The 27,607-nt window shown below is 41.9% G+C and overlaps 4 protein-coding genes across 4 annotated transcripts; 3 read left to right on the top strand and 1 right to left on the bottom strand.

The window, feature by feature from the left end:
- Positions 1-227: 227 nt before the first annotated feature.
- Positions 228-1,220, top strand: LOC117596634 (trace amine-associated receptor 13c-like). The gene has a single exon (XM_034302182.1). The coding sequence runs from the start codon at positions 228-230 to the stop codon at positions 1,218-1,220; it is 993 nt and encodes a 330-aa protein (XP_034158073.1).
- A 1,712-nt stretch (positions 1,221-2,932) lies between these two features.
- Positions 2,933-3,925, top strand: LOC113536031 (trace amine-associated receptor 13c-like). Its single transcript, XM_026929704.2, has one exon. The coding sequence runs from the start codon at positions 2,933-2,935 to the stop codon at positions 3,923-3,925; it is 993 nt and encodes a 330-aa protein (XP_026785505.2).
- A 9,812-nt stretch (positions 3,926-13,737) lies between these two features.
- LOC128317890 (trace amine-associated receptor 13c-like) lies at positions 13,738-14,730 on the bottom strand. The gene has a single exon (XM_053231881.1). The coding sequence runs from the start codon at positions 14,728-14,730 to the stop codon at positions 13,738-13,740; it is 993 nt and encodes a 330-aa protein (XP_053087856.1).
- A 7,645-nt stretch (positions 14,731-22,375) lies between these two features.
- On the top strand, positions 22,376-23,365 carry LOC113532359 (trace amine-associated receptor 13c-like). Its single transcript, XM_026923729.2, has one exon. The coding sequence runs from the start codon at positions 22,376-22,378 to the stop codon at positions 23,363-23,365; it is 990 nt and encodes a 329-aa protein (XP_026779530.2).
- The last annotated feature ends 4,242 nt before the right edge of the window (positions 23,366-27,607 follow it).

Below are 27,607 nucleotides of genomic sequence, written 5' to 3'. Positions count from 1 at the left end.
GTAAGTACTAGGCCTTTTGTTCCAACATGGCATGACATCATATGTATTCATATGCTGCCACTCAAACTCAGGGGGCGTGAGTAATTTTTAAACTATAAAACCACCAGAGCCATTTCAGCCATAAGTCATTTGATTGTGACTTGTTGCAGTTATCGTTTTACAATGTTAGCATCCAATATATGAGGTATTTCTTTAAACTCTGTAGACATTAGAGAAATGCTGTATTCATGAACCTGACAGAGTTTAACCAATCTGATCGCTGTGAGCATTTCTCCTGTCCAGAGAGATCTGTATCTCCTGCAGTTTATATCTTACTGTATGTGTGTTCAGCTGCTGTGATTCTACTTACAATGTGTGGAAATATGGTTGTCATCATCTCTGTTTTTCACTTCAAGCAGCTTCACACACCAACAAACATGCTCGTGCTCTCTCTGGCTGTGTCGGATTTCTTCATTGGTGCTTTTGTAATGCCGCCGATGTTAATCTGGACTATTGAGTCATGCTGGATTTTTGGGACAAGTTTCTGTACCAGTTTTTGGTTGATTTGTGGTTTCCTCACAATCTCGTCCGGCTATAATATCGCTCTGATTGCTGTGGATCGGTATTTGGCTCTCTCAAACCCCTTTCTCTACATGAACAGAGTGTCTGTAAGGATCACTTGTATTGTAATTGTTTTTGACTGGTGTGTGGTGGTGGCCTATAACCTGGCACTCTTTTATTTCAACGGAAACTTCAAGAGTTTTGTAATGTGTCCTGGAGAGTGTTTTCTCTTTCTGAATGAGGTTTGGGCTGTAATTGACCTTATATATTCATTTATATTTCCACTCTCTGTCATTATTATATTGTATACTCTAGTTTTTGTGATTGCTAAGAAACATGCCACTGCTATTAGAGAGCTTAATAATCACACACAGTCTAAAACACAGAAAATCACCTCACACTCGATGAAATCTGAGAGAAAAGCAGCTAAAGTCCTCAGCATTTTAGTCTCTGTGTTTCTGATGTGTTTACTTCCATATTTTATTTATAGTTTATTAGGTGATGTTATTGAAATACAGACAGAAACGTTTCAGAAACTTGTGACTGTGTGTTTTCTTAATTCCACCATTAATCCAGTAATTTATGCTTTGTTTTACCCGTGGTTTAGGAGGTGCGTTAAATTAATTATAACTCTGCAAATATTCCAAACAGGCTCTGCATTAATAAATGTTCTTTCATAAATAGCCTTTCTTCACTCCTTCTGATGATGTGCCTAAATATTTCTTTTTTTTTTTTTTTGAGAAAACAAAGAAGCAGTACTAAAATTATATTTATTTTTCAATGCTAGTGAATAATTTTCCATAGTGCATTCTCTCTTTATTAAAGAGAAACCTGTGCTCTGAGTGATGCTATTACATCTGTTTGTGGTCTTTGTAGTGATGCTGCTGCAACAAAAATGTAACACATTTTGGGATGTTTATGTTTCTTTGCACAGATTAATATGTAGAAAAAGTTTTTTATAATAGAAAGAGCAAACACACTTCTGTGTCATTTGTTCCAACAAGGAATGATATCATATGTATTAAGGCATCAATGAAAATTGAGGCTGTGATCAATTTCTATAAAAACATCAGAGAAATTCCAATGTTAACTACTTGGACCATTAATTTGTACAAAGTTGTTTCATTAAACTGTAGTTGTAAACACTGGATTCACGAACCTGATGGAGTTAAACCAATCTGATCACTGTGTGCCTTTCTCCAATCCAGAGAGATCTTTATCTCCTGCAGTTTATATCTTACTGTATGTGTGTGCACCAGAAATATACCAGTGTTGTTATATCTGCACTCTTGGAACACTGCTTGTCCAATCAAATTGGTGCGCCGGTCCCTGTTGTATAATGTTATCTAGGTACTTATCTAATGTTAGCTAGGTCGACCATACATTGATAGATTTTATTTAATATTAGGGAACTCAAAACATTCCCCACTTAGCTTGACAGAAAGCAAGGGCACTCCACGAGTCAAGTGAAGAGAATGTAAGCTAGGGGAAGGGGCAGGGCTTTCAGGAAGTCTTAGTTAATAGTAGATAGTTCATAACACCTGTACAAGTCATAAGAAATGGGACAGGACATTTTAAGTTTCCCTAAAGCCAGACAATACCACTGTGTTGTAAGATGTTGAATGACACACTCCTACTTCGACTTTGTCCATGTTACTAACTGACTAAAAGACAACTTTAGCTTGACAGAATAGAACACAACATTTGGCCAACATCCTTATCCAGAGCAGTTTACATTTATATAATTGAGCAGTTGAGGATTAAGGGCCCACCAGTAGCATCTTGGTAGTGCTGGGATTTGAACTCACAACCGTCCAATCAATAGGCCAAGGTCTTAACTGATGAGCTACCAGCAACAAATAGGGTTGAGATTATATCCCATCAACAGTTCTTATTTATGATAATCATACTGTGTCATATAGTGTCAACATGTAACAACATGTTCCTTTACTGTAGCTGGAGAATTTTTTTGGGTCCAAGTCATGAAGAGACAGGGACACACAATCAATAAGGAATTATAATTTATTCTGAAAATGTTTTTTTACCCATTTTTACACTTATTCTTTATCCAGAGGGCAGGTTCTCAACATAAACACTTTGTGTTGATATTTAATTGAGACTTTGCTACACACAAGTTTGCATAATGACAGGTTTAAGTCTCACTAGTAAATACTAGGCCTTTTGTTCCAACATAGCATGACATCATATGTATTCATATTCTGCCACTCAAACTCAGGGGGCGTGACTAATTTTTAAACTATAAAACCACCAGAGCCATTTGAGCCATAAGTCATTTGATTGTGACTTGTTGCAGTTATCGTTTTACAATGTTAGCATTCAATATATGAGGTATTTCTTTAAACTCTGTAGACAGTAGAGAAATGCTGTATTCATGAACCTGACAGAGTTTAACCAATCTGATCGCTGTGAGCATTTCTCCTGTCCAGTGAGATCTGTATCTCCTGCAGTTTATATCTTACTGTACGTGTGTTCAGCTGCTGTGGTTCTTCTAACAATGTGTGGAAATATGCTTGTCATCATCTCTGTTTTTCACTTCAAGCTGCTTCACACACCAACAAACATGCTCGTGCTCTCTCTGGCTGTGTCGGATTTCTTCGTTGGTGCTTTTGTAATCCCACTAATGTTAATCTGGACTATTGAGTCATGCTGGATTTTTGGGAGAAGTTTCTGTACCAGTTTTTGGTTGATTACTGGTTTCCTCACAATCTCGTCCAGCTATAATATCGCTCTGATTGCTGTGGATCGGTATTTGGCTCTCTCAAACCCCTTTCTCTACATGAACAGAGTGTCTGTAAGGATCACTTGTATTGTAATTGTTTTTGACTGGTGTGTGGTGGTGGCCTATAACCTGGCACTCTTTTATTTCAACGGAAACTTCAAGAGTTTTGTAATGTGTCCTGGAGAGTGTTTTCTCTTTCTGAATGAGGTTTGGTCTGTAATTGACCTTATATATTCATTTATATTTCCACTCTCTGTCATAATCATATTGTATACTCTAGTCTTTGTGATTGCTAAGAAACATGCCACTGCTATCAGAGAGCTTAATAATCACACACAGCCTAAAACACAGAAAATCACCTCACACTCAATGAAATCTGAGAGAAAAGCAGCTAAAGTCCTCAGCATTTTAGTGTCTGTGTTTCTGATGTGTTTGCTTCCATATTTTATTTATAATTTGTTAGGTGATGTTATTGAAATACAGACAGAAACATTTCAGAAACTTCTGATTGTGGGTTGTCTTAATTCCATCATTAATCCAGTAATTTATGCTTTGTTTTACCCGTGGTTTAGGAGGTGCGTTAAATTAATTATAACTCTGCAAATATTCCAAACAGACTCTGCATTAATAAATGTTCTTTCATAAATAGCCTTTCTTCACTCCTTCTGATGATGTGCCTAAATATTTCTTCTTTTTTTTTTGAGAAAACAAAGAAGCAGTGCTAAAATTATATTTATTTTTCAGTGCTAGTGAATAATTTTCCATACTGCATTTACATGAAAAGACAAATCTCATCTTTGTATATCATCAAATCTACTGTGTTGTGCACATATTTAGGCATATTAAGGCATTTTAAAGGCAGATGAGAATGCTGAATGAATGCCTATGTTTTCTGACATTGCATTACAAATACAGCTTGTACGTTTTATAAAAGTCTGAAAACTTTCATATTATGAATGCAATGTGCATGTGACATTAAAAGTATGAATGGGGAAAAAAACCTTTGGACTAATTTAAATCATAAATATGACAAATGTGCAAGTGACATTAAAATAAAAAAGATAAAGTATGAATTCAGAAAACTTAGAAAAATAACCTTTGACTCAAAATCAGTATGGCCTAACTTAGATACAGTCAATTAGTTTCCAAAGATTTAAATAGCTTCTGGATTTTTGAATACTTCTATTGTGAATATTTGCATCAGGGATTTATTCTCCAGGCAGTGTGTTTGAGCTGCTCAGGAAAAATGTAACAATTACATGAATTTAAACTGTATTATCTTCTTCAACACCAAAACAGTGAAACTGTAAGACAAGTTACTGACTTTAAGAAGGAAAGCATGGTTAGGTGGCAATGAAACCTTGGTGTGACCCAAGATAAAGTGTGTACAGAAGGGGTACAGCAATAATACTTGAACCTTGTTCACTTTCTTAGTGACGTCACTTCAACTCTGGAATTGAGCTCAGCTACCTGTTGCTAATCACTCACCATCACATAAATAGGACTCACACAAACACACACACACACTTCACGAAGTAGCGCTCAGTGTTTGCTCACCTGACATTACTAAGCCTTTATCCTGTGCATTGTTATTCTGGTTTTGATCTTGCTTGATTCTTGGTTTTTGGATTTTTGGATTTGCTGTTTATGTGGACATGTTTATGTTTGCTGATCGCCTGACTATTGCCTGTTTTCTGATTACGTCTTTGCCTCACAATTTGGATTTGGTTGCCAGTTCTATAATAATTGCTAACTGTACTTGAATCTGCTTCAGTCTACTCTTCCTGACAAGTAGATATCAGGATAAGTATGAGAACAATTTTTTTTTTTCACTAAATATTTATGAAAATCAGTATCAGAACATACTTTTTTCACAAATACTTTATATGTTCACACATGCAAAGATATCTAACCGAATTCTTCTCTTGTGATTGGTGCTGTAGACATCTAAAGTACAACACAGCGTGAGACAGATCAGACTTTATGAGTGAAAAACAATATGTAGGTACATTCTTTGAGGTAGTGTCCAAATAGTATGTGTTGTTCATTCAGTGCAGGCATTGGTATTGCACTAGTTATTGTAGTCCAGCCATTATTGTTGAATCTAATAAATATAGTGTTAATAAGTTAGGTGATAAACTGCCCAACTTAAATAAGTATGAGTCAAGAAACCAGAAAACATGGCTGAAACATGGCGGAAACTTGGCTGCATAATGACTTCCCTGATCACAGTGCCTCCGTACCCGGCTTTAAGCTCACAGAGATGTGGACAGAGATGCGACGCTCAGTGGTAAGAGGAAAGGTGGAGGGATTGCTGTTTTCATAAATGAAAGGTGGTGCAATTCCAGGCATGTTACTGTGAAGGAACGTCTCTGCTCCCCGGACATTGAACTTTTAGCCATGAGTATGCGCCCATATTATGTACCACGTGAATTCTCCTGCACCATGATAATCGGTGTTTACATCCCACCGTCAGCTGATCAGTCAGCAGCGTGCGACGCCATACACAGCATTGTTGCTAGACTACAGTGTCAACATCCTGAGGCATTTGTGACCATAACCGGAGATTTTAACCATGTGAATCTGGATTCTACTCTCCCAAATTTTCACCAGTTTGTTGACTGTTTCACGCAGGAAAATAGAACACTGCACTGTCTGTATGCAAATATCAGAGATGCTTACAGAGCCACTGCACTATCCCCATTCGGTAATTCAGATCACAATCTCGTCTCTTTAACACCTCAGTATGTTCCTGCAGTTCAAAGGCAGCCTGAATCCACAAGGACAGTGAGGGGGGGTGGACACAGGAAGCCAGTGAGACCCTGCAAGACTGCTTTGAGACCACAGACTGGAATGTGCTTTGTGAACCACATGGGGATAACATTAATAGTATCACTGACTGTGTCACAGACTATATTAACTTTTGCCACGATACCATTATCCCTACTCGGACCATACACTGTTATCCGAACAATAAACCTTGGATCACCAGTGACCTGAAAGATCTGCTGAACAAGAAGAAGAGGGCCTTCAGGTCTGGTGACAAGGAAGAACTAAAAAGGATACAGCGGCAACTAAAAATGAGATTGAGGGAGTGTAAAGACTCGTACCGGCAGAAGCTGGAGAGAAATCTTCAGCAAAATAACATCAAGGACGTGTGGATGGGCACGAAGCAGATCACAGGATTTAGCATGAAAGACCGTCAGCAGGGGGGCAGCTTGGACAGTGCCAACGAACTGAATGTGTTTTTTAACAGGTTCAGCACAGGACCCCCTGCTGGGCCATCCCACACAGGAACAGTCCTGACACCCTTGCAGACACCAAGTACACATCTACAGCAACACCACATCCTGCTGAGTGTCCCTGAACACAACCTCCCACTGCCTTCCTCAACTGGACCGACCACACCCTCTCACTTTACTGTGACGACCAACCAGGTGAGAAGACAGCAGGAGAGACTTGATCAAGGCAAGGCTGCAGACTCTGATGGTATTAGTCCCATGGTTCTTAGATCCTGTGCTACTCAGCTGTCTGGTATCCTGAAGCACATCTACAATCTAAGTCTGATGCAGGAAAGAGTACTGGTGCTATGGAAAACATCTTGTCTAGTACTGATACCTAAGAAAGCCACCCCATCTGGCCTCAATGACTTCAGACCGGTTGCCCTGACGTCAAATGTCATGAAAGTGTTGGAGAGACTAATTTTAGCCAAACTGGTGCCACACCACTCCTCAAGCGTCATGTGGGTGTGGATGATGCGGTCATCTATCTGCTGCAGCGTACTCACTTTTACCTGGATGGTGGTACTGTGAGGATCATGTTTTTTGACTTTTCCAGTGCCTTCAACACCATCCAACCATTCATGCTGAGTGAGAAGCTGCTCAGAATGAGTGTCAGCACATCCACCATCTCCTGGATTGCTGACTACCTGTCAGATAGGCCCCAGGTTGTGCGATTGGGGGCCTCTCTGTCTGACATGGTGGTCAGTAACAGAGGAGCACCTCAGGGGACTGTCCTGTCTCCATTTTTGTTCACTTTGTACACCTCAGACTTTCAGTACAACTCTGAATCATGCCACCTGCAGAAGTTTTCTGATGACTCTGCAGTGGTGGGGTGTATTAGGGACAGACAGGAGTCGGAGTACAGGGGACTACCGGATAAGTTTGTGGACTGGTGCACTAAGAATGACCTATTCCTAAATGTGACAAAGACCAAGGAGATGGTGGTGGACTTTAAGAGAACTAAAACTTGGATTAAGCCCATAACCATCATGGGTGAGGAAGTTGGAATTGTTAATAACTACAAGTATTTGGGTGTACACTTAAATGACAGACTGGACTGGAGGACCAACACTGACGCTGTGTACAAGAAGGGAATGAGCAGACTCTTCTTTCTGAGGAAGCTCAGATCTTTCAATGTATGCAACAAGATGCTGGAGATCTTTTTCCAGTCTGTGGTGGTCAGTGCCATTTACTGTGCTGTTGTCTGCTGGGGGGGCAGCATCAGTGCCAGGGATACCAGCAGGATTAACAAGCTTATTTGCAAGGCTGGATCTATCATTGGACACAAACTGGAGACGTTTGAGTCAGTGAGGAACAGGAGGTCACTGAACAAACTGCTCTCCATCATGGACAATCCATCTCACCCACTCTACAACACACTACAGAGTCAGCGGAGCTCATTCTCCAAAAGACTCATTCAAATTCGTTGTCACAGAGAACGTTACAGGAGTTCATTCTTACCATTCGCAATAACATTGTACAACAGCTCACCTGTGTGTGACAGATGATCACACTTTCACATTACACTACTATAAGGAAGCGATCATTTTGAAAGCGGTCATTATATTCTACATTCTCAAGGTTCTTCATATTCATTATTCACTGCCAGTTTTCACAAGTGTACTTATGTAAATACTGATGTAAATCTGGTTAAATCTACAACTGTGTTCCATATATGCACTACTACATTTTATTTAACTTATTGTATTTTATATTTTATATTTTGTATGTGTACGTGTTGTATCTTGCTACTGACCATGCTGCTGTAACACAAGAATTTCCCTCATGGGATCAAAAAATTATATCTATCTATCTATCTATCTAAAACATCATTGGTCTTGGTGGATGAGGTTGATCGCACACAGGAAGAAGCTGTTGTTGTGGCAAGTTCTCTTGGGGGTCTTTGGTTTATTAGTGCCTGCCTGTTGACACCTTCTGAAACAGATGGTATCCTGGATGGGTGGCATGATTAGAAATTTTCTGGCTCTGTGTCCTTGCTCTGGCAGTTGATGGAACTGAGCAGGTAGCTGATGAGCTTCTCATCAGTACAGATTACTTGTTGTAATAGTGTAACAATCTCACGGGTTCGGGCAGAGTTTTTAACCTGGGTGAAAGCCTGCTGGCACGGATTTGGTGCTCCCTTTTTAGTGAGATCAGTCAGCAGACTGGTGACATCTGAATAGTTAGGCACAAATCTACAATAATTGCCAGCCAGCCCCATAAACTGTCTCACCTCCATTTTGGTCTTGGGTCTCGGGCAGGCCGCAATCGCTGCTGTCTTATCAATTTGAGGACGCACCTGCACATGACCCAAGTGGAAGATACCGTACTTCCACCCATCCAATTGCACACTTCTTTGGGTTCGCCATGAGTCCCGCTTGTCTCAGCGATCTCAGGACAGCCCTCAGGTGCTGCATGTGCCACTGCCATTACTGTAGATAATAATGTCATCCAAATAAGCAGCGGCATAAGTATCGTGCGGGCAGAGGATTCTGTCCATGAGTCGCTGGAACATCGCGGGGGCCCGAAACAACCCAAAAGGAAGGGTCACGAAAATCGGAGTGGAACAGGCTGTTTTTTCACGAGATATTGGAGTCGAGGGGATCTGCCAATATCCCTTTGTCAAATCCAGTGTCAAATAAAAGCGAACCGCACCTAACCAATCAAGCAGTTCGTCAATGCGATGCATTGGGTATGCATCAAACATAGACAGCATTGACTTTTCTAAAGTCCACACAAAAACAGACAGTCCCATCAGCCTTGGGCACCAAAAGAACTGGGCTGCTCCAGTCACTGTGGAACTCCTTGATTACTCCCATGTCGAGCATAGCCTTGAGTTCCTCCCGAACCACATTTTTCTTGTGTTCGGGCAGACGATAGGGGCAGCTGCGTACTACTACCCCTGGAGTTGTCTCTATGTGGTGCTCTGTGAGATCACTGTGATAGAGGAGAGGCGAGAACACATCGGAAAACTTAGCTTGCAATTTTGTAACGTCCGTGATTCAGTACAGAGAGGGGTGGTCTCCATAAGGGACCAGGGTGGATTGAGCCGTGGTTTTTAGAGTTACTTCTGATCCTAGCTCCTCCCTCTCCAAAACAACCATCGCCAAAGCCATAGGAACCGCCTCCCTCCACGGTCTAAGGAGGTTAAGGTGGTGCACCTGCCGCGCCTCACCTCTATCCATTCGCCTTACCTCATAGTCAACATCCCCAACCCATCATGTTACCTCAAAGGGCCCTTGCCACTTGGCAAGTAATTTCGAGCTCAATGTGGGTAGTGAAACGAGCACATTAACTCCTGGTGCAACCTCTCGTAGCCAAGTACCCCTGTTATGCACCCGAGATTAACATTCTTGCGCCTGTAGCAAATTCTCCCGTGTTATGTGGCTTAAAGTGTGTCCCCCTTCCCAGTTTTCCCGAATCACGTCAAGCACACTGCGAGGCTTCTGCCCATAGAATAACTCGATGGGGAAAACCCTGTGGAGGCTTGTGGGACCTCTCATACTGCAAATAACAGGGGCTCTAGCCACTTATCCCAATTTTGCATATTGTCATGAACGAACTTAGGAATCATGTTTTTCAACGTTTGATTGAATCGTTCTGCAAGCCCATCCGTCTCCAGACGATAAACGCTGGCACAAATTGATTTAATCCCCAACAACTCGTAAAGCTCACATAGTGTTGGTAAGCAGCTTTAAATATTTGGGGGTCCACATCAGCGAATACCTCACTGGACACTCAACACCACCCAGCTGGTTAAGAAAGCACAACAGCGGCTGTACTTCCTAAGGAGGCTGAGGAAGTTTGGCATGTCGCCTAAGATCCTCAACAACTGCTACAGCTGTGTTGTTGAGAGCGTCTTGACCAGCTGCATCACTGTGTGGTATGGCAGCACTACAGTGAGGGACCGCAAACTTGCACTCAATTTGCTACAGACTACTGTACTATTGTTGTTGTATTTGTATTGTATTGTTTTGTACATAAGTCAATATTGCACATAGAGATATACTTCATATTACTGCTACATGTGAACACATTACTGTTATTACATGTACTGTAATATTGTTTTGCACAAGTCAATATTGCACATGTTACTGTACTATTGTTTTGCACAAGTCAACATTGCACACTCACACATACAGATGTACATAGTCTATATTTCTATATACTTAATCTATATTTCTACTTCTGTAACATAGCTACACTTTATTATGTTTGTTTGTATGTATGTGTATGTCTTTTTATTTTTATTTCTACATAGTTTGTGTTTATCTTGGCATTCAATGTGGACAGCAAAGAAAGAATTTCATTGTTCAGGGAAACTTGGTTTCCTCACTGTGCACATGACAATAAACGCTTTGAATCTTGAATCTTGAATAAACGACGTGCCCTGATCAGTCAGGATCTCTTTCGGGATCGCGACTTGGGAGATAACACGGAAGAGTGCCTCCACAATATTACGCGCAGAGATGTTGCGCAGAGGCACTGCTTCCGGGTATCCCTTTGCATAGTCCACTAGAACCAATATAAAGCAACAATGGTCTGATGACGTCCATGATAATTCTTTTGAAGGGGACCTCGATTAATGGGAGTGGGTGCAAGGGCGCTTCTGGGGTGGCCGGCAGATTCACCAGCTGACATATAGAAGCGGGCCATGACATTTCTTTCGCTAATGCTCGGAACCCCGGCCAATTAGTCGCCAGCATTAGTGGATGGGTGAGGTGAAGACTAACCCGCTGCCTCTACTCTATATTTTTGCTCCCAGAATGAATAATGACCGGCACTAGCGGATATTCGTGAACATCCCAGTGCACACACCTCACCTTCATCAAAGTGCCTTTCCCAATACCTCACCTTGAACCAAGTGTTGGTGGATTGAGGTCTGGTTACACCTGCGGCCCCGGATTGGGGGAGAGAGGAGACAGACACAGGGGGAGAGGAAGGGGGAGGGAAAGCACCGGGGAATGGGTTTCGGGGGAATTGGCCCCCATTTTCATAGAGCAGGCACAGGTAAAGGGTGAGAAGGTGGGAGAGAGACACGAGAGAGTGAGAGAGAGAGAAGGGAGGGGCTCACCTGCCCCAGATATGCCACAATGTGGTCCTCTGCCAGCGACGCCATTCAGTGGCCTGGACCCACTAAGCCGTCCCTTCCAGAAGTCGGGCGACAAACTGCTCCAGTACCACGAGGTCGAACACATCTCCAGCAGGTGTCCCGGAGCTTCTGGGTGAACGTGATCGGGTGGCCGAGCTCACGGAAAGTCAGCATCCGGAAGCGCTGATGGTGATGTTCTGGGGCGCAGCCAGCCCGTTGCAAAACCGCCCGTTTCAGGTCCGAGTAGACCAGCATGTTGGCGACTGGCAGCTGCTGTGCTGAGAGTTGGGCTTCGCCCATCAGGAGCAGCAACAGGAGGGCAGCCCACTGATCCTAGGGCCACTGATCATACAGTTCCAAAACACTTCCCGATTATCCTGCGGTCCCATCTTGGTGAGAGCGACGCGGCTCCACAGCTGCGGTGCCAGCCTGCCGGACCAGGCCCTGGAGCACCTGCCGATCTCCTGCCTCTGCATTGAGCAGCTCCGTGATTCACTGCTCCTGGTCTTGGTGCAGCTGGAGAAGGGCCTGATGCGGGGTCTGGTGGAGGCTGGTGAGAGAGGAGATGATGTCAGCCAGTGGTGAGGGCGCTATGACGGCGTCTTCCTCAAGTGTCCCGGGTTTCAGCACCAGTGTAACAATCTCACGGGTTCAGGAGGAAATGAGGAAGCAGGAGGCAGGCTTAGAACAACTCAGAGGTGATTTATTCTCTATTTTTTCTTGCGCTTTCAGCGGTGTATTTAAGTTCCACACACACAGAGCCACCCACACGCACATGGCTCTGTGCTGGTTCGTGCTCTCTCTCTTGTCCTAACCCCTGCTCACTGAAACACAGAATACTCCTTAGTCAAATTCCCCGCAGGTGTGCATTCCTTACCACTCAGCTTCTCCGGCTGCGTCCTCCATTCACAAATTGGTATTTGTGAAAAAAGTTCTGGCACTGATTTTGATAAATATTTAGTGAAACAAAAATTGTTCTCATACTTATCCTGATATCTACTTGTCAGGAAGAGTAGACTGAAGCAGATTCAAGTACAGTTAGCAATTATTATAGAACTGGCAACCAAATCCAAATTGTGAGGCAAAGATGTAATCAGAAAACAGGCAATAGTCAGGTGATCAGCAAACATAAACATGTCCACATAAACAGGGCAAATCCAAAAATCAAGCAAGATCAAAACCAGAACAACAATGCACAGGATAAAGGGTTGGTAATGTCAGGTGAGCAAACACTGAGCGCTACTTCGCGAAGTGCGTGTGTGTGAGTCCTATTTATGTAATGGTGAGTGATTAGCAACAGGTAGCTGAGCTCAATTCCAGAGTTGAAGTGATGCTACTAAGAAAGTGAACAAGGTTCAAGTATTATTGCTGTGTCCCTTCTGTACACACTTTATCTTGGGTCACACCAAGGTTTCATTGCCACCTAACCATGCTTTCCTTCTTAAAGTCAGTGACTTGTCTTACAGTTTCACTGTTTTTGTGTTGAAGAAGATAATACAGTTTAAAATCATGTAATTGTTACATTTTTCCTAAGCAGCTCAAACACACTGCCTGGAGAATAAATCCCTCATGCAAATATTCACTACAGAAGTATTAAAAAATCTATTTAAATCTTTTGGAAACTAATTGACTCTATCTAAGTTAGGCCATACTGATTTTGAGTCAAAGGTTATTTTTCTAACTTTTCTGAATTCATACTTTATCTTTTTTATTTTAATGTCACTTGCACATTTGTCATATTTATGATTTAAATTAGGCCAAAGGGTTTTTCCCCCATTCATACTCTTAATGTCACATGCACATTGCAGTCATAATTTGAAAGTTTTAAGACATTTATAAAACATGCAAACTGTATTTGTAATGCAGTGTCAGAAAACACAGGCATTCACTCAGCATTCTCATCTTCCTTTAAAATGCCTTAACATGACTTAACATTATAAAGATGAGATGTGCTTCACATGTGAATGCTGTACAGAAAATTATTCACTAGCATTAAAAAATAAATATAATTTTACTACTACTTCTTTATCTCAAAAAAAAAAAAATATTTAGGCACATCATCAAAAGAAGTGAAAAAAGGCTATTTATGAAAGAACATTTATTAATACAGAGTCTGTTTGGAATATTTGCAAAGTCATAATTAATTTAATGCACCTCCTAAACCACGGGTAAAACAAAGCATAAATAACCGGGTTAATGGTGGAATTAAGACAACCCACAATCAGAAGTTTCTGAAATGTTTCTGTCTGTATTTCAATAACATCACCTAACAAACTGTAAAGAAAATGTGGAAGTAAACACATCAGAAACACAGACACTAAAATGCCAAGGACTTTAGCTGCTTTTCTCTCAGATTTTATCAAGTGTGAAGTGATTTTCTGTGTTTTAGGCCGTGTGTGATTATTAAGCTCTCTAATAGCAGTGGCATGTTTCTTAGCAATCACAAAAACTAGAGTATACAATATGATAATGACAGAAAATGGAAATATAAATGAATATATAAGGTTAGTTACAGCCCAAAAGTCATTGAAAAAGAGAAAACACTCTCCAGGACACATTAAAAAACTCATAACGTTTCCATTGAAATATGTGAGTGCTAAATTATAGGCCACCACCACACACCAGTCAAAAACAATTACAATACAAGTGATCCTTACAGACACTCTGTTCATGTAGAGAAAGGGGTTTGAGAGAGCCAAATACCGATCCACAGCAATCAGAGCGATATTATAGATGGACGAGATTGTGAGGAAACCAGTAATCAACCAAAAACTGGTACAGAAACCTCTCCCCAAAATCCAGCATGACTCAATAGTCCAGATTAACACTGGTGGCATTACAAACGCACCAACGAAGAAATCCGACACAGCCAGAGAGAGCACGAGCATGTTTGTTGGTGTGTGAAGCTGCTTGAAGTGAAAAACAGAGATGATGACAACCAGATTTCCACACATTGTTAGAAGAACCACAGCAGCTGAGCACACGTACAGTAAGATATAAACTGCAGGAGATACAAATCTCTCTGGACAGGAGAAATGCACACAGCGATCAGATTGGTTAAACTTGGTCAGGTTCATACTTACTACAGTTTTTAAAGAAATACCTCATATATTGGATGCTAACATTGTAAAACAATAACTGCAACAAGTCACAATCAAATGACTTATGGCTGAAATGGCTCTGGTGGTTTTATAGTTTAAAAATTAGTCACGCCCCCTGAGTTTGAGTGGCAGAATATGAATACATATGATGTCATGCCATGTTGGAACAAAAGGCCTAGTATTTACTAGTGAGAGAGTTAAACCTGTCATTATGCAAACTTGTGTGTAACAAAGTCTCAATTAAATATCAGCACAAAGTTTTCATACTGAGAACCTGCCCTCTGGATAAAGAATATGTGTAGGAATGGGTAACAAAACATTTTCAGAATAAATCATAATTCCATATTGATTGTGTGTCCCTGTCTCTTCATGGCTTGGACCCAAAAAAATTTCTCCAGCTACAGTAAAGGAACATATTGTTACATGTTGACACTATAAGACACAGTATGATTATCATAAATAGGAACTGTTGATGGGATATACTCTCAACCCTATTTGTTGTTGGTAGTTCAGCAGTTAAGACCTTGGCCTATTGATTGGAAGGTTGTGAGTTCAAATCCCAGCACTACCAAGCTGCTACTGGTGGGCTGTTAAGCAAGGCCCTTAACCCTCAACTGCTCAGTTATATAAATGTAAATTGCTCTTGATAAGGATGTTGTGTTTTATTCTGTCAAGCTAAAGTTGTCTTTTAGTCACTTACTAACATGGAAAAAGTGCAAGTAGGGGTGTGTCATTCAACATCTCACAACACAGTTGTATTGTCTGACTTTAGGGAAACTTAAAAAGTCGTGTCCCATTTCTTATGACTTGTACAGGTGTTACGAACTATCTAATATTAACTAACACTTCCTGAAAGCCCTGCCCCTTCCCCTAGCTTACATTCTCTTCACTGGACTCATGGAGTGCCCTTGCTTTCTGTCAAGGTATGTGGGGAAAGTTTTGAGTTCCCTAATATTAAATAAAATCTATCAATGTATGGTCGACCTAGCTAACATTAGATAAGTACATAGATAACATTATACAACAGTTACTGTTCCACCAATTTGATTGGTCAAGCAGTGTTGCAAGATTGCAGATATAACAACACTGGTATATTTCTGGTGCACACACATACAGTAAGATATAAACTGTAGGAGATAAAGATCTCTCTGGATTGGAGAAAGGCACACAATGATCAGATTGGTTTAACTGCATCAGGTTCATGAATCCAGCATTTACGTCTAGAGTTTAATGAAACAACTTTGTACAAATTCACGGTGTAAGTAATTGGATACTTGCACTGCTCTGTATTTCATCTATATGAATAGTCGCATACACTGTCACTGAACTTGTTTCACAGTAATTACAGTAAAGTTACTCGTGATGAGACATATGCCACATTAAACATAAAATGTAAAAGGTTTCATCCAGAAGGGTTCACTTCTAATTTTCATAAAGGGGAGAAATTCTCGAATCTTGACAGGTTAATTCAATTCAATTCAATTCAATTTTATTTGTATAGCGCTTTTAACAATGGACATTGTCACAAAGCAGCTTTACAGATATCACCAACTACAAAAGTAGAACCAGCCATGTTCAACCCTTACAACTCCCATACTTGCTAATGACCTAAACAGATTCTACTGCCAATCTGAACAACAATATCCAGTATTCAAATAACAACCCCTTGTCCCCCCCTTTCCTTTCTTAGGCCTGTTCCCAGCATCTTCAGGTCCCTGTAATTACCCCATATCTCTGATATCTCTCTTAGTTCCCCAGATTCACAACCCAGCACCTCTGTGAATGGCCATGACACCTCTCATCTCTCAGGTCCAGGTCTGCAAAATTTTCAAAAACAAAATGTTTGGAAAGCTGCAAGACCAGACAGAGTATCACCAGGTATACTACACACTGTGCCAGCCAACTGGCCCCTGTTTTCACCACCATATTTAACCTTGGGAATATGTACTGTTCCTAATTGCTTTAAGACATTAATAATTGTTCCAGTTCCCAAAAAGATAACATGTCTATTTAAATGTCAAGAAATTATTACAAGTAATCTGTACTGCTGAGAAGTTCATCAGCTACCTGCTCAGTCCCATCAACCACCAGAGTTGCCTTAACATTCCTTAAAATGCCTTAACATGATTAAATATCTGTACAACACTGTAGATTTGATTTACAAAGATGAGATGTGTCTTCACATGTGAATGCTGTACAGAAAATTATTCACGAGCCAGAAATTTTCTGGCTCTGTGTCCTTGCTCTGGCAGTTGATGGGACTGAGCAGGTAGCTGATGAGCTTCTTAGCAGTACAGATTACTTGTTGTAATAGTGTAACAATCTCACGGGTTCGGGCAGAAATGAGGAAGCAGGAGGCAGGCTTAGAACAACTCAGAGGCGATTTAATCTCATTTTTTTGTCCGGTTTCAGTGGTGTATTTAAGTTCCACACACACATACACCTGCACGCACATGGCTCTGTGCTGGTTCGTGCTCTCTCTCTCTCAAGGCGCTCATCTGTCTCTCTTTTATCCTCGCCCTCACTCACTGAAACACAGAATACTCGTTAGTCAAATTCCCCGCAGGTGTGCATTCCTTGTCACTCACTTTCTACGGCTACGCCCTCCATTCACAAATCGGTGCACAACTCAGGCCGGGGAGCCATGCGGCTTGCCGCTGACTCCCCCCCGCAGAGAGAGGAAATCCACCACAGCCATCTGCACCCCCCAGGCCTGTGGACCACCTCGAACTTAAATGGCTGAAGTGCCAGATACCAACGAGTGATCCAGACGTTGGCATCCTTCATGCAGGAGAGCCACTGGAGCGAAGCATGGTCCGAACAGAGGGTGAAGGCCCATCCCAACAGATAGTATCAGAGGGTGAGGACTGCCCACTTGATGGCCAGACACTCCTTCTCTATCATGCTGTACTTCATGTCTCGCGTGAAGAGCTTGCGGCTGATGTACAGCACGGGGCACTCCTCTCCCTCCACCACCTGGGACAACACAGGCCCCAACCCTCTGTCCGATGCATCCATCTGCAAAATAAAAGGGAGAGAGAGAAGTCAGGAGAATGCAACAGTGGTCCACAACACAGTGCAGCTTTTACCTGAGTGAAAGCCTGCTGGCACGGCTCTGTCCACCGGACCGGATTTGGTGCCCCCTTTTTAGTGAGATCAGTGAGCGGGCTGGTAGGCACAAGCCTACAATAATAGCCAGCCAGCCCCAGAAACTGTCTCACCTCCATTTTGGTCTTGGGTCTCGGGAAGGCTGCAATCGCTGCTGTCTTATCAATTTGGGGACGCACCTGCACACGACCCAAGTGGAAGCCCAAATACCGTACTTCCACCCATCCAATCGCACACTTCTTTGGGTTCACCGTGAGTCCTGCTCATCTCAGCGATCTTAGGACAGCCCTCAGGTGCTGCATGTGCCACTGCCAATCATTACTGTAGATAATAATATCATCCAAACAAGCAGCGGCATAAGCAGCATGCTGGCAGAGGATTCTGTCCATGAGTCACTAGAATGTCGCGGAAGGGTCACGACTTGGTGTAACCCAATCGGAGTGGAAAAGGCTGTTTTTTTTCATGAGATATTGGAGTCAAGGGGATCTGCCAATATCCCTTTGTCAAATCCAGTGTCAAATAAAAGCAAGCCGCACCTAACCAATGAAGCAGTTCGTCAATGCGATGCATTGGGTATGCATCAAACATAGACAGAGCGTTGACTTTTCTAAAGTCCACACAAAAACAGACAGTCCCATCAGCCTTGGGCACCAAAACCACTGAGCTGCTCCAGTCACTGTGGGACTCCTCGAGTACTCCCATGTCGAGCATAGCTTTGAGTTCCTCCTGAACCACATTTTTCTTGTGTTCGGGCAGACAATAGGGGCAGCTGCATACTAATACCCTGGAGTTGTCTCTACGTGGTGCTCTATGAAATCATTGTGACCGAGGAGAGGCAAGAACACATCAGAAAACTCCACTTGCAATTTTGTAACGTCCGTGATTTGGGACGGAGAGACACTGTACAACACTGTAGATTTGATTTACAAAGATGAGATGTGTCTTCACATGTGAATGCTGTACAGAAAATTATTCATTAGCATTGAAAAATAAATATAATTTTGCTACTACTTCTGGCAGTTGATGGGACTGAGCAGATAGCTGATGAGCTTCTCAGCAGTACAGATTACTTGTTGTAATAGTGTAACAATCTCACGGGTTCGGGCAGAAATTAGGAAGCAGGAGACGGGCTTAGAACAACTCAGAGGCAATTTATTCTCAATTTTTTTCGTCCGGTTTCAGTGGTCTATTTAAGTTCCACACACGCATACACCCGCACACACATGGCTCAGTGCTGGTTCATGCGCTCTCTCTCTCTCAAGGCGCTCATCTCTCTCTCTCTTATCCTCGCCCCTGCTCACTGCAACACAGAATACTCGTTAGTCAAATTCCCCGCAGGTGTGCATGCCTTGCCTCACCTTCTCCGGCTCTGCCCTCCATTCACAAATCGGTGCTCATCCACGCCCTCGCTTCCACATACCCCCACCGGCCAACTCAGGCCGGGGAGCCATGCGGCTTGCCACCGACTGCCCTCAGGTGGTGCATGTGCCGCTGCCAATCATTACTGTAGATAATAATGTCATCCAAATAAGCAGCAGCATAAGCAGCGTGAGTGCAGAGGATTCTGTCCATGAGTCGCTGGAACGTCAGGGGCCCAAAACAACCTAAAAGGAAGGTTCAGGAACTGGTGTAACCCAATCTGAGTGGAAAAGGAACCAACGACCAGGTCAACTCCTCTTGTGTTTGAATGTCCTGCGTCACTTGATAAAACCTGTCTTTAATAGTCGAAAAATAGGGGTGGGACAGCGCAGCATTAGGCTGAATTTGCTGACCATCAACTACTCTCTCTTGGTCGAAGGCACGCCTGAGGATCTCATCGCAAACTGCTCCAAGAGGAAATCCTCAAGGGAAATCCCCACCAACAAAGGAGGAGCAGAGCTACCTGCTCTCTATGTCCCCCTGACATGGAGCTGATGTCGACGGCCCCGGCACCGCCTCCCCAGCCAATGCTGAACGCATCCAACACCGTTTCCCACTACTGCAGGACCCATCCACAAAATTTCTTTTGCTAATTCTCGGAACCCTGGCCAATTAGTCGCCAGGATTAGTGGATGGGTAAGGCAAGGATTAACCCGCCACCTCTACTCTATATTTTTGCTCCCAGAAGTGCATAATGACCGGCACTAGCGGATATTTGTGAACATCCCGTGCACACACCTCACCTTCACCAAACGTGCCTTTACCAATGCCTCACGTTGAACTGTGCATTGGTGGATTGAGGTCTGATTACATCCCAAATCCACCAGTGCGTGATATGTACCCCCTTGAACACTCAACGGTATGCGGTACGTCCCGACTCACCCGACTTGGGGTGGCCTGCGGCGCATCGGGGATCCCGACCAGTGCCCCCACCTCCATCACGGGGCAGTGGTCTTGGGTATGCCTGGGCTTCCCGCAGCGTCAGCACACCGGCCCGGATCTTACTCCCACACCTGTGGCCCCAGATTCATCCACCTGGGGGAGAGAGGAGACAGACACAGGGGGAGAGGAAGGGGTAGGGAAAGCACGAGTTGGCCCCCATTTTCGTGGAGCAGGCACAGGTAAAGGGCGAGAAGGTGGGAGAGAGACACGAGAGTGAGAGAGAGGGAGAGGGAGAAGGAAGGGGCTCACCTGCCCCCAGATATGCCACCATGTGGTTCTCTGCCAGCTGGACAGCCTCTTCGAGCGACACCGGTCAGTGGCACTGGACCCACTCCGCCGTCCCTTCTGGAAGTTGGGCGACAAACTGCTCCAGTACCACGAGGTCGATCACATCCTCGGCAGCCACCTGCAGCAGGTGTCCCGGAGCTTCTGGATGAACTCAAATAGGTGGCTGAGCTCACGGAAAGTCAGCATCCGGAAGCGCTGATGGTGATGTTCTGGGGTGCAGCCAACCCGTTGCAAAACCTCCCGTTTCAGGTCCAAGTAGACCAGCATGTTGGCGACTGGCAGCTGCTGGGCTGCGAGTTGGGCTTCACCCGTCAGGAGCGGCAACAGGCGGGCCGCCCACTGATCCTCGGGCCAGCCCCACGCCACCGCAGAGAGCTCGTACAGTTCCAAAATTGCCTCCCGATCATCCTGCCGGACCAGGCCCTGGAGCACCTGCCGATCCGTTGCCTCCGCGTCGAACAGCTCCATGATTCACTGCTCCTGGTCTTGGTGCAGCTGATGCGGGGTCTGGTGGAGGCTGGCGAGAGAGGAGATGATGTCAGCAAGTGGTGGTGGCCAGTTGGTTGGCACAGTGTTTAGTATACCTGGGGATACTCTATCTGGTCTTGCAGCTTTCCAAACATTTTGTTTTTTGAAAATTTTGCAGACTTGGACCTGAGAGATGAGAGGTGTCATGGCCGTTCACAGAGGTGCTGGGTTGTGAATCTGGGGATCTAAGAGAGATATCAGAGATATGGGCTAACTACAGGGACCTGAAGGTGCCGGGAACAGGCCCAAGAAAGGAAAGGGAGGACAAGGGGTTGTTATTTGAATATTGGATATTGTCGTTCAAATTGGCAGTAGAATCTGTTTAGGTCAAAAACAAATATGGGAGTTGTAAGGGTTGAACATGGCTAGTTCTACTTTTGTAGTTGGTGATGGTGCAGATTGAGCACCAGGCAGCTTGAGAATCATTGTTTACTGAATGCACACCATTTGCTATCATACAGCACTCACTGAATTGTGGTGATTATGTTGGGCAGATGGTTAGCTGCATTCAGATTTAACCTGTCAAGATTCGAGAATTTCTCCCCTTTATGAAAATTAGAAGTGAACCCTTCTGGATGACAACCTTTTAAATTTTATGTTTAATGTGGCATATGTCTCATCACGAGTCAGTAACTTTACTGTAATTACTGTGAAACAAGTTCAGTGACAGTGTATGCGACTATTCATATAGACGAAAAACAGAGCAGTGCAAGTATCCAAGTTCAGCTGGAGGAGCTAATGCTGTGCTTGACTAAAACTTGTAACTCAGTGTTCTCCTCTGTGCACTGATTGTGCCATGAAATGGCTGTGAGTTTGACCAGTGTTCTGCTATCCAGCATGTCCAGTCTGACCCTGCAGTACATTTACTTTTACCCATTTGGCTGATGTGTTTATTCAACAGTACTGCAAGGTTTAAGGGCCCTGCTCAAGGTCCCAGTAGTCGTGGCTCTTTATTAAAGAGAAACCTGTGCTCTGAATGATGCTATTAAGTCTGTTAGTGGTCTTTGTAGTGATGCTGCTGCAACAAAAATGTAACACATTTTGGGATGTTTATGTTTCTTTGCACAGGTTAATATGTAGAACTTTTAGGTTTTTTTTATAATAGAAGGAGCAAACACACTTCTGTGCTATTTGTTCCAACAAGGAATGACATCATATGTATTCATATGCTGCCACTCAAACTCAGGGGGCGTGAGTAATTTTTATACTATAAAACCGCCAGAGCCATTTGAGCCAGAAGTCATTTGATTGTGATTTGTTGTCGTTTTACAATGTTAGCATCCAATATATGAGATATTTCTTAAAACTTTGTATACATTAGAGAAATGCTGTATTCATGAACCAGACAGAGTTTAATCAGTCTGATCGCTGTGAGCATTTCTCCTGTCCAGAGAGATCTGTATCTCCTGCAGTTTATATCTTACTGTACGTGTGCTCAGCTGCTGTGGTTCTTCTAACACTGTGTGGAAATATGCTCGTCATCATCTCTGTTTTTCACTTCAAGCAGCTTCACACACCAACAAACATGCTCTTGCTCTCTCTGGCTGTGTCGGATTTCTTCGTGGGTGCTTTTCTATTGCCGCCGATGTTAATCTGGACTATTGAGTCATGCTGGATTTTTGGGAGAAGTTTCTGTACCAGTTTTTGGTTGATTTGTGGTTTTACAATCTCGTCCATCTATAATATCGCTTTGATTGCTGTGGATCGGTATTTGGCTCTCTCAAACCCCTTTCTCTACATGAACAGAGTGTCTGTAAGGATCACTTGTATTGTAATTGTTTTTGACTGGTGTGTGGTGGTGGCCTATAATTTGGCACTCTTGTATTTCAATGGAAACTTCAAGGGTTTTATAATATGTCCTGGAGAGTGTTTTCTCTTGCTGAATGAGGTTTGGTCTGTAATTGATCTTGTATATTCATTTATATTTCCACTCTCTGTCATTATCATATTGTATACTCAAGTTTTTATGATTGCTAAGAAACATGCCACTGCTATCAGAGAGCTTAATAATCACACATGGCCTAAAACACAGAAAATCACCTCACACTCGATGAAATCTGAGCGAAAAGCAGCTAAAGTACTTGGCATTTTAGTGGCTGTGTTTCTGCTGTGTTTACTTCCATATTTTATTAATAGTTTGTTAGGTGATATTATTGAAATACAGACAGAAACATTTCAGAAACTTGTGATTGTGGTTTATCTTAATTCAACCATTAATCCAGTTATTTATGCTCTGTTTTACCCGTGGTTTAGGAGGTGCGTTAAATTAATTATAACTCTGCAAATATTCCAAACAGACTCTGCATTAATAAATGTTCTTTCATAAATAGTCTTTTTTTTCACTTTTTTTGATGCTGTGCCCAAATACTGCGTTTATATTAGATATAATTTAAGCTTCTAAAACAAATCCAATTCCCACCATAAACATAATAAAATATGGACTGTATTGTATTATTTTATATAATATAAGAGCATCATTTTACTTATTATATGGTCTGGATATTTGGGGAGAGGTTTCTTTGGTATTTTGTATCAGGGGTGGGACTTGAGCTTGGGTCTCTGGGGTGAGAGGCTGATGCTCTACCCTTGTGCCACACGGGCCCAGGGGCTAGGGGGGAGCATCTTCAAAATGCCAGATAGAACCAGAGTGTTCCAAAAAATCCAAAAGTAAATCCACGCAGGTATAATGGGCAACAAAAACACAAGATAACAAAGGAACAAAAATCTCAAGAGTCCAAAAATCCATTAGTCATAGCAAGGTCAAAACTGGATAACAAACAAAAATACAAAAGTCTCAAGAATTTCAATAATAATAATTCACTCTCTCAATCCCATTTCTGTAAACAAACTCAATCTATAGGAGGACTATGCGTACTGTCATTTTCTTTAAATGGTGTGTGTCTGGTGTATAAACACAGCATTCTTTATATTAAGGGAAAATTCATAAGTTTTGTAATGTGTTCTGGGTGTAGGTTTTTTGTGTGTTTTTTCTATCTTTTATTTAGTTTATTACATGACGTCATCACACTACAACAGAAACATTACAGAATTTCTAAACAGGTTTTGTCTTAATTCCACCAAAATCTATTTATTCAGACTCTGTTTTACTGAGGGTTTAGGAGGTGCATTAAATTAATTATAATTCTGCAAATATTCCAACTGAACTTTGCATTAATAAACTTTTTTTTACTACTTCTGTTGATATGGCCAAATATTGCTATTATATTATATATAAATTAACTTCTGAAAAAATCAAATCCCCCCCACCAGTATATTTTACTGCTTAAAAAAAAATAAGGGAACGCTTAATCATTACAGTTTAACACCAAGTCAATTAAACTTTAGGGATATCGATCTGTCCAGTTAGGAAGCATAAGTGATTGTGAATCAGTTTCACCTGCTTTGGTGCAAATGAAAGTGACAACAGGTGCACTGGAGAGGCAACAGCAAGACAACCCCCAAAAAGGAAATGGTTTTGCAGGTGGTGGCCACAGATAATTGCTCTCTCCTTATCCTTCCTGAATGATTTGTCTCTAGTTTTGTGTTTTGTTAGGGTCCTTGTCACTACTTGTAGCATAAGGCAGTACCTGCAACCCAGTCAGGTTGCACAGGTAGTCCGGTTCCTCCAGAATGGCACATCCATACGTGCCGTCGCAAGGTTTGGTGTGTCTCCCAGCACAGTTTCATGAGCATGGAGGAGATACCAGGAGACGGGCCATTACACAAGGAGAGCTGGACGTGTGGAGGAACAGTAGGAGCACTGCCACAGCCCTCCAAAATGACCTCCAGCAAGCTACTGGTGTGCACGTTTCTGACCAAACTGACAGAAACAGACACCATGAGGGTGGAATGAGGGCCCAGTGTCCTCTAGTAGGACCTGTGCTCACAGCCCAGCACCGTGCAGCTCGACTGGCATTTACCAGAGAACACCAGAATTGGCAGGTCCGCCAATGGCGCCCTGTTCTCTTCATGGATGAGAGCAGGTTCACACTGAGCATATGTGACAGAAATGAAAGCGTCTGGAGATGCTGTGGGGAATGTTATGCTGCCTGCGACATCATCCAGCATGACCGGTTTGGGGGTGGGTCAGTGATGGTCTGGGGAGGAATATCCTTGAAGGGTCGCACAGACCTCCACGTGCTAGCCAACGGTACCCTTACTGCTGTTAGGTACCGGAATGAAATCCTCAGAGCCATTGTCAGACCTTACACTGCTGCAGTGGGCCCTGGGTTCCTCCTGGTGCATGACAGTGATAATAACATAATAACATACTGTGAATATTAACATATATAGGCCAAAGACAAACAGGTTTTCAAAAGAAAAAGATAAAATTGTGCTTTCATTGTGATTTTTATAAATATTTGATGTTGACAAAAGAATCACTATTCTAATTTAGAATTTTGTAAATTACAATTTTATTTCTTATTTTCAATTTTATTTTATTAAGCAATAGTAAAATTATATTTATTTTTCAATGCTAATAAATAATTTTCCATACTGCATTCACATGCAAAGACAAATCTCTTCTTTGTATATCATCAAATCTATAGTGTTGTACAGATATTTAGGCATATTAAGGCATTTTAATGGCTGATGAGAATGCTGAGTGAATGCCTGTGATTTCTGACACTGCATTACAAATACAGTTTGCATGTTATTAAGTCTTGAAACGTTCATATTATGACTGCGGTGTGCATGTGACATTAAAAGTATGAATGGGGGAAAAAAAACCTTAGGCCTAATTTAAATCATAAATATGACTAATGTACATGTGACATTAAAATAAAAAGATAAAGTATGAATTTTGAAAAAAAAATAACATCAGTATTGCCTAACATAGATACAGTCAATTAGTTTTCAAAAGATTATATAGCTTCTGGATAGATTTTTAAATACTTTTATAGTGAATATTTGCATGAGGGATTTATTCGCCAGGCAGTGTGTTTGAGCTGCTCCTGAAAAATGTAACAATTACATGATTTTAAACTGTATTATCTTCTTCAACTCCAAAATAGTGAAACTGTAAGATACGTCACTGACTTTAAGAAGGAAAACATGGTTAGGTGGCAGTGTATCTTTAGTGTGACCCAAGATAAAGTGTGTACAGAAGGGTTACACAGATAACACTTGAAGCTTGCTCACTTGCTTAGTAGATGCCATGCCCAATAAAGTCATCATCTGTTGCTTCATTTGGGTCTTAGTAATGAAATAATTGCTGGAATTCGATCTAAGCCTAAACACCTACCCTGGGGGAGAGAATATGCCCAAAGTTTTTCAACTCTTGAGAAACCAAATGCAATTTATTTGGCACCACCTTGTGACCATTATCTGCTGTATAACAGAGCAAATGCAGTTTGTCCTCCTCATAGGCTCTTTTTTAGTGAATGAACACAGTAAGAGATAATCAACACTGCCATTTTTGGGGTAGAAACACTTGAGGTTTCTAGTTAATGGTGTATGTCATACACTTCTAGTTCAACGGAAACTTCATGCATTTTGTAACGTGTCCTGGAGAGTGTTTTTACTTTCTGAATGAGGTTTTGCATACTCATGTTTTGATTAATAAAAAAAAAACATGCCACTGCTATCTGAGGGCTTAATAATCACACATGACCTAAAACACAGAAAATCACTTCACACTTGAAATGTGAGAGAAAAGCAGCTAAAGACTAAAGCTAGAAACTATTCATAAATTATTTGTAACCCTTGTTCTTTCCAACGACTGGCTCCCTAGCAAGGCTCTGCATTGTGTGACTGGTTTTGAGGGATTATAGAATGGAAGGACCAGGGAGTTTAGATTGCATCAGCTGGTAGCACTATTTATTAGCAGACTATGTGTTAGTACATGGTTTGCACAAGAAAGATAATACTGCGTAAAAGGCTTAATTACTTTAAATTCAATTAGCAACATAACTAATACTAACCTCTTTCATTACCAGCATGCTTATTTAATACATCCAAATAAATATCATCAAATGCTTAAAAAAAGCTTAAACCAACTTGCTTGTTTTGAATAGTGATTGGTTAATCCCCAGGAACACATAGTGTCACATAGTTTACTACATCCCTTAATTGTACAAAATAGAGCAGGATATTTGATATGTAAAGATTAGTGTATATTAATTACATACACAAAATCGGCTTTGCTCACCTTTGCACAAGAAAAATAATACTTACATATTTATCATGCTTTATCCTAATTCCACTATTAATCTGTTTATTTATGCTCTGTTTTACCTGTGGTTTAGGATAATGTGTAATGTGAGATGGATAGCCTTACTGAGTACAGGACAGTTGCTAACAGGTAAATTTGGCACTCGGCTCTTTTTTTTTTTTTTTTTAATAAAATCACAAAAAATTTGTATAAAGTGGTCTAAAAATTCACAACTCTGTTGTGACTTGATACTTTCTATATAGTCTTTTAAAAAGCCACTGTCTAGAGTCCACATGGCCAATATTTTCACTGTTCTCTTACTGGTCAAAGTGTTTAAACGTGTCTGACAACTGACCAGAGCAGCAAAAAGGGCATGTTTATTAATTTTCTAATTATCTTCACCATTAGTACTAC

Source organism: Pangasianodon hypophthalmus, chromosome 30 (genome assembly GCF_027358585.1).
Source record: "Pangasianodon hypophthalmus isolate fPanHyp1 chromosome 30, fPanHyp1.pri, whole genome shotgun sequence".
Classification (NCBI taxonomy): domain Eukaryota; kingdom Metazoa; phylum Chordata; class Actinopteri; order Siluriformes; family Pangasiidae; genus Pangasianodon; species Pangasianodon hypophthalmus.
The sequence above is the reverse complement of the archived record's forward strand: the minus strand, read 5'-3'. Positions and strand labels throughout refer to the sequence as shown.

What these genes read in the sequence shown, in the direction of transcription:
- LOC128317890 (XM_053231881.1), bottom strand. Translation starts at nt 14,730, where the DNA reads ATGAACCTGACCAAGTTTAACCAATCTGATCGCTGTGTGCATTTCTCC.
- LOC117596634 (XM_034302182.1), top strand. Translation starts at nt 228, where the DNA reads ATGAACCTGACAGAGTTTAACCAATCTGATCGCTGTGAGCATTTCTCC.
- LOC113532359 (XM_026923729.2), top strand. Translation starts at nt 22,376, where the DNA reads ATGAACCAGACAGAGTTTAATCAGTCTGATCGCTGTGAGCATTTCTCC.
- LOC113536031 (XM_026929704.2), top strand. Translation starts at nt 2,933, where the DNA reads ATGAACCTGACAGAGTTTAACCAATCTGATCGCTGTGAGCATTTCTCC.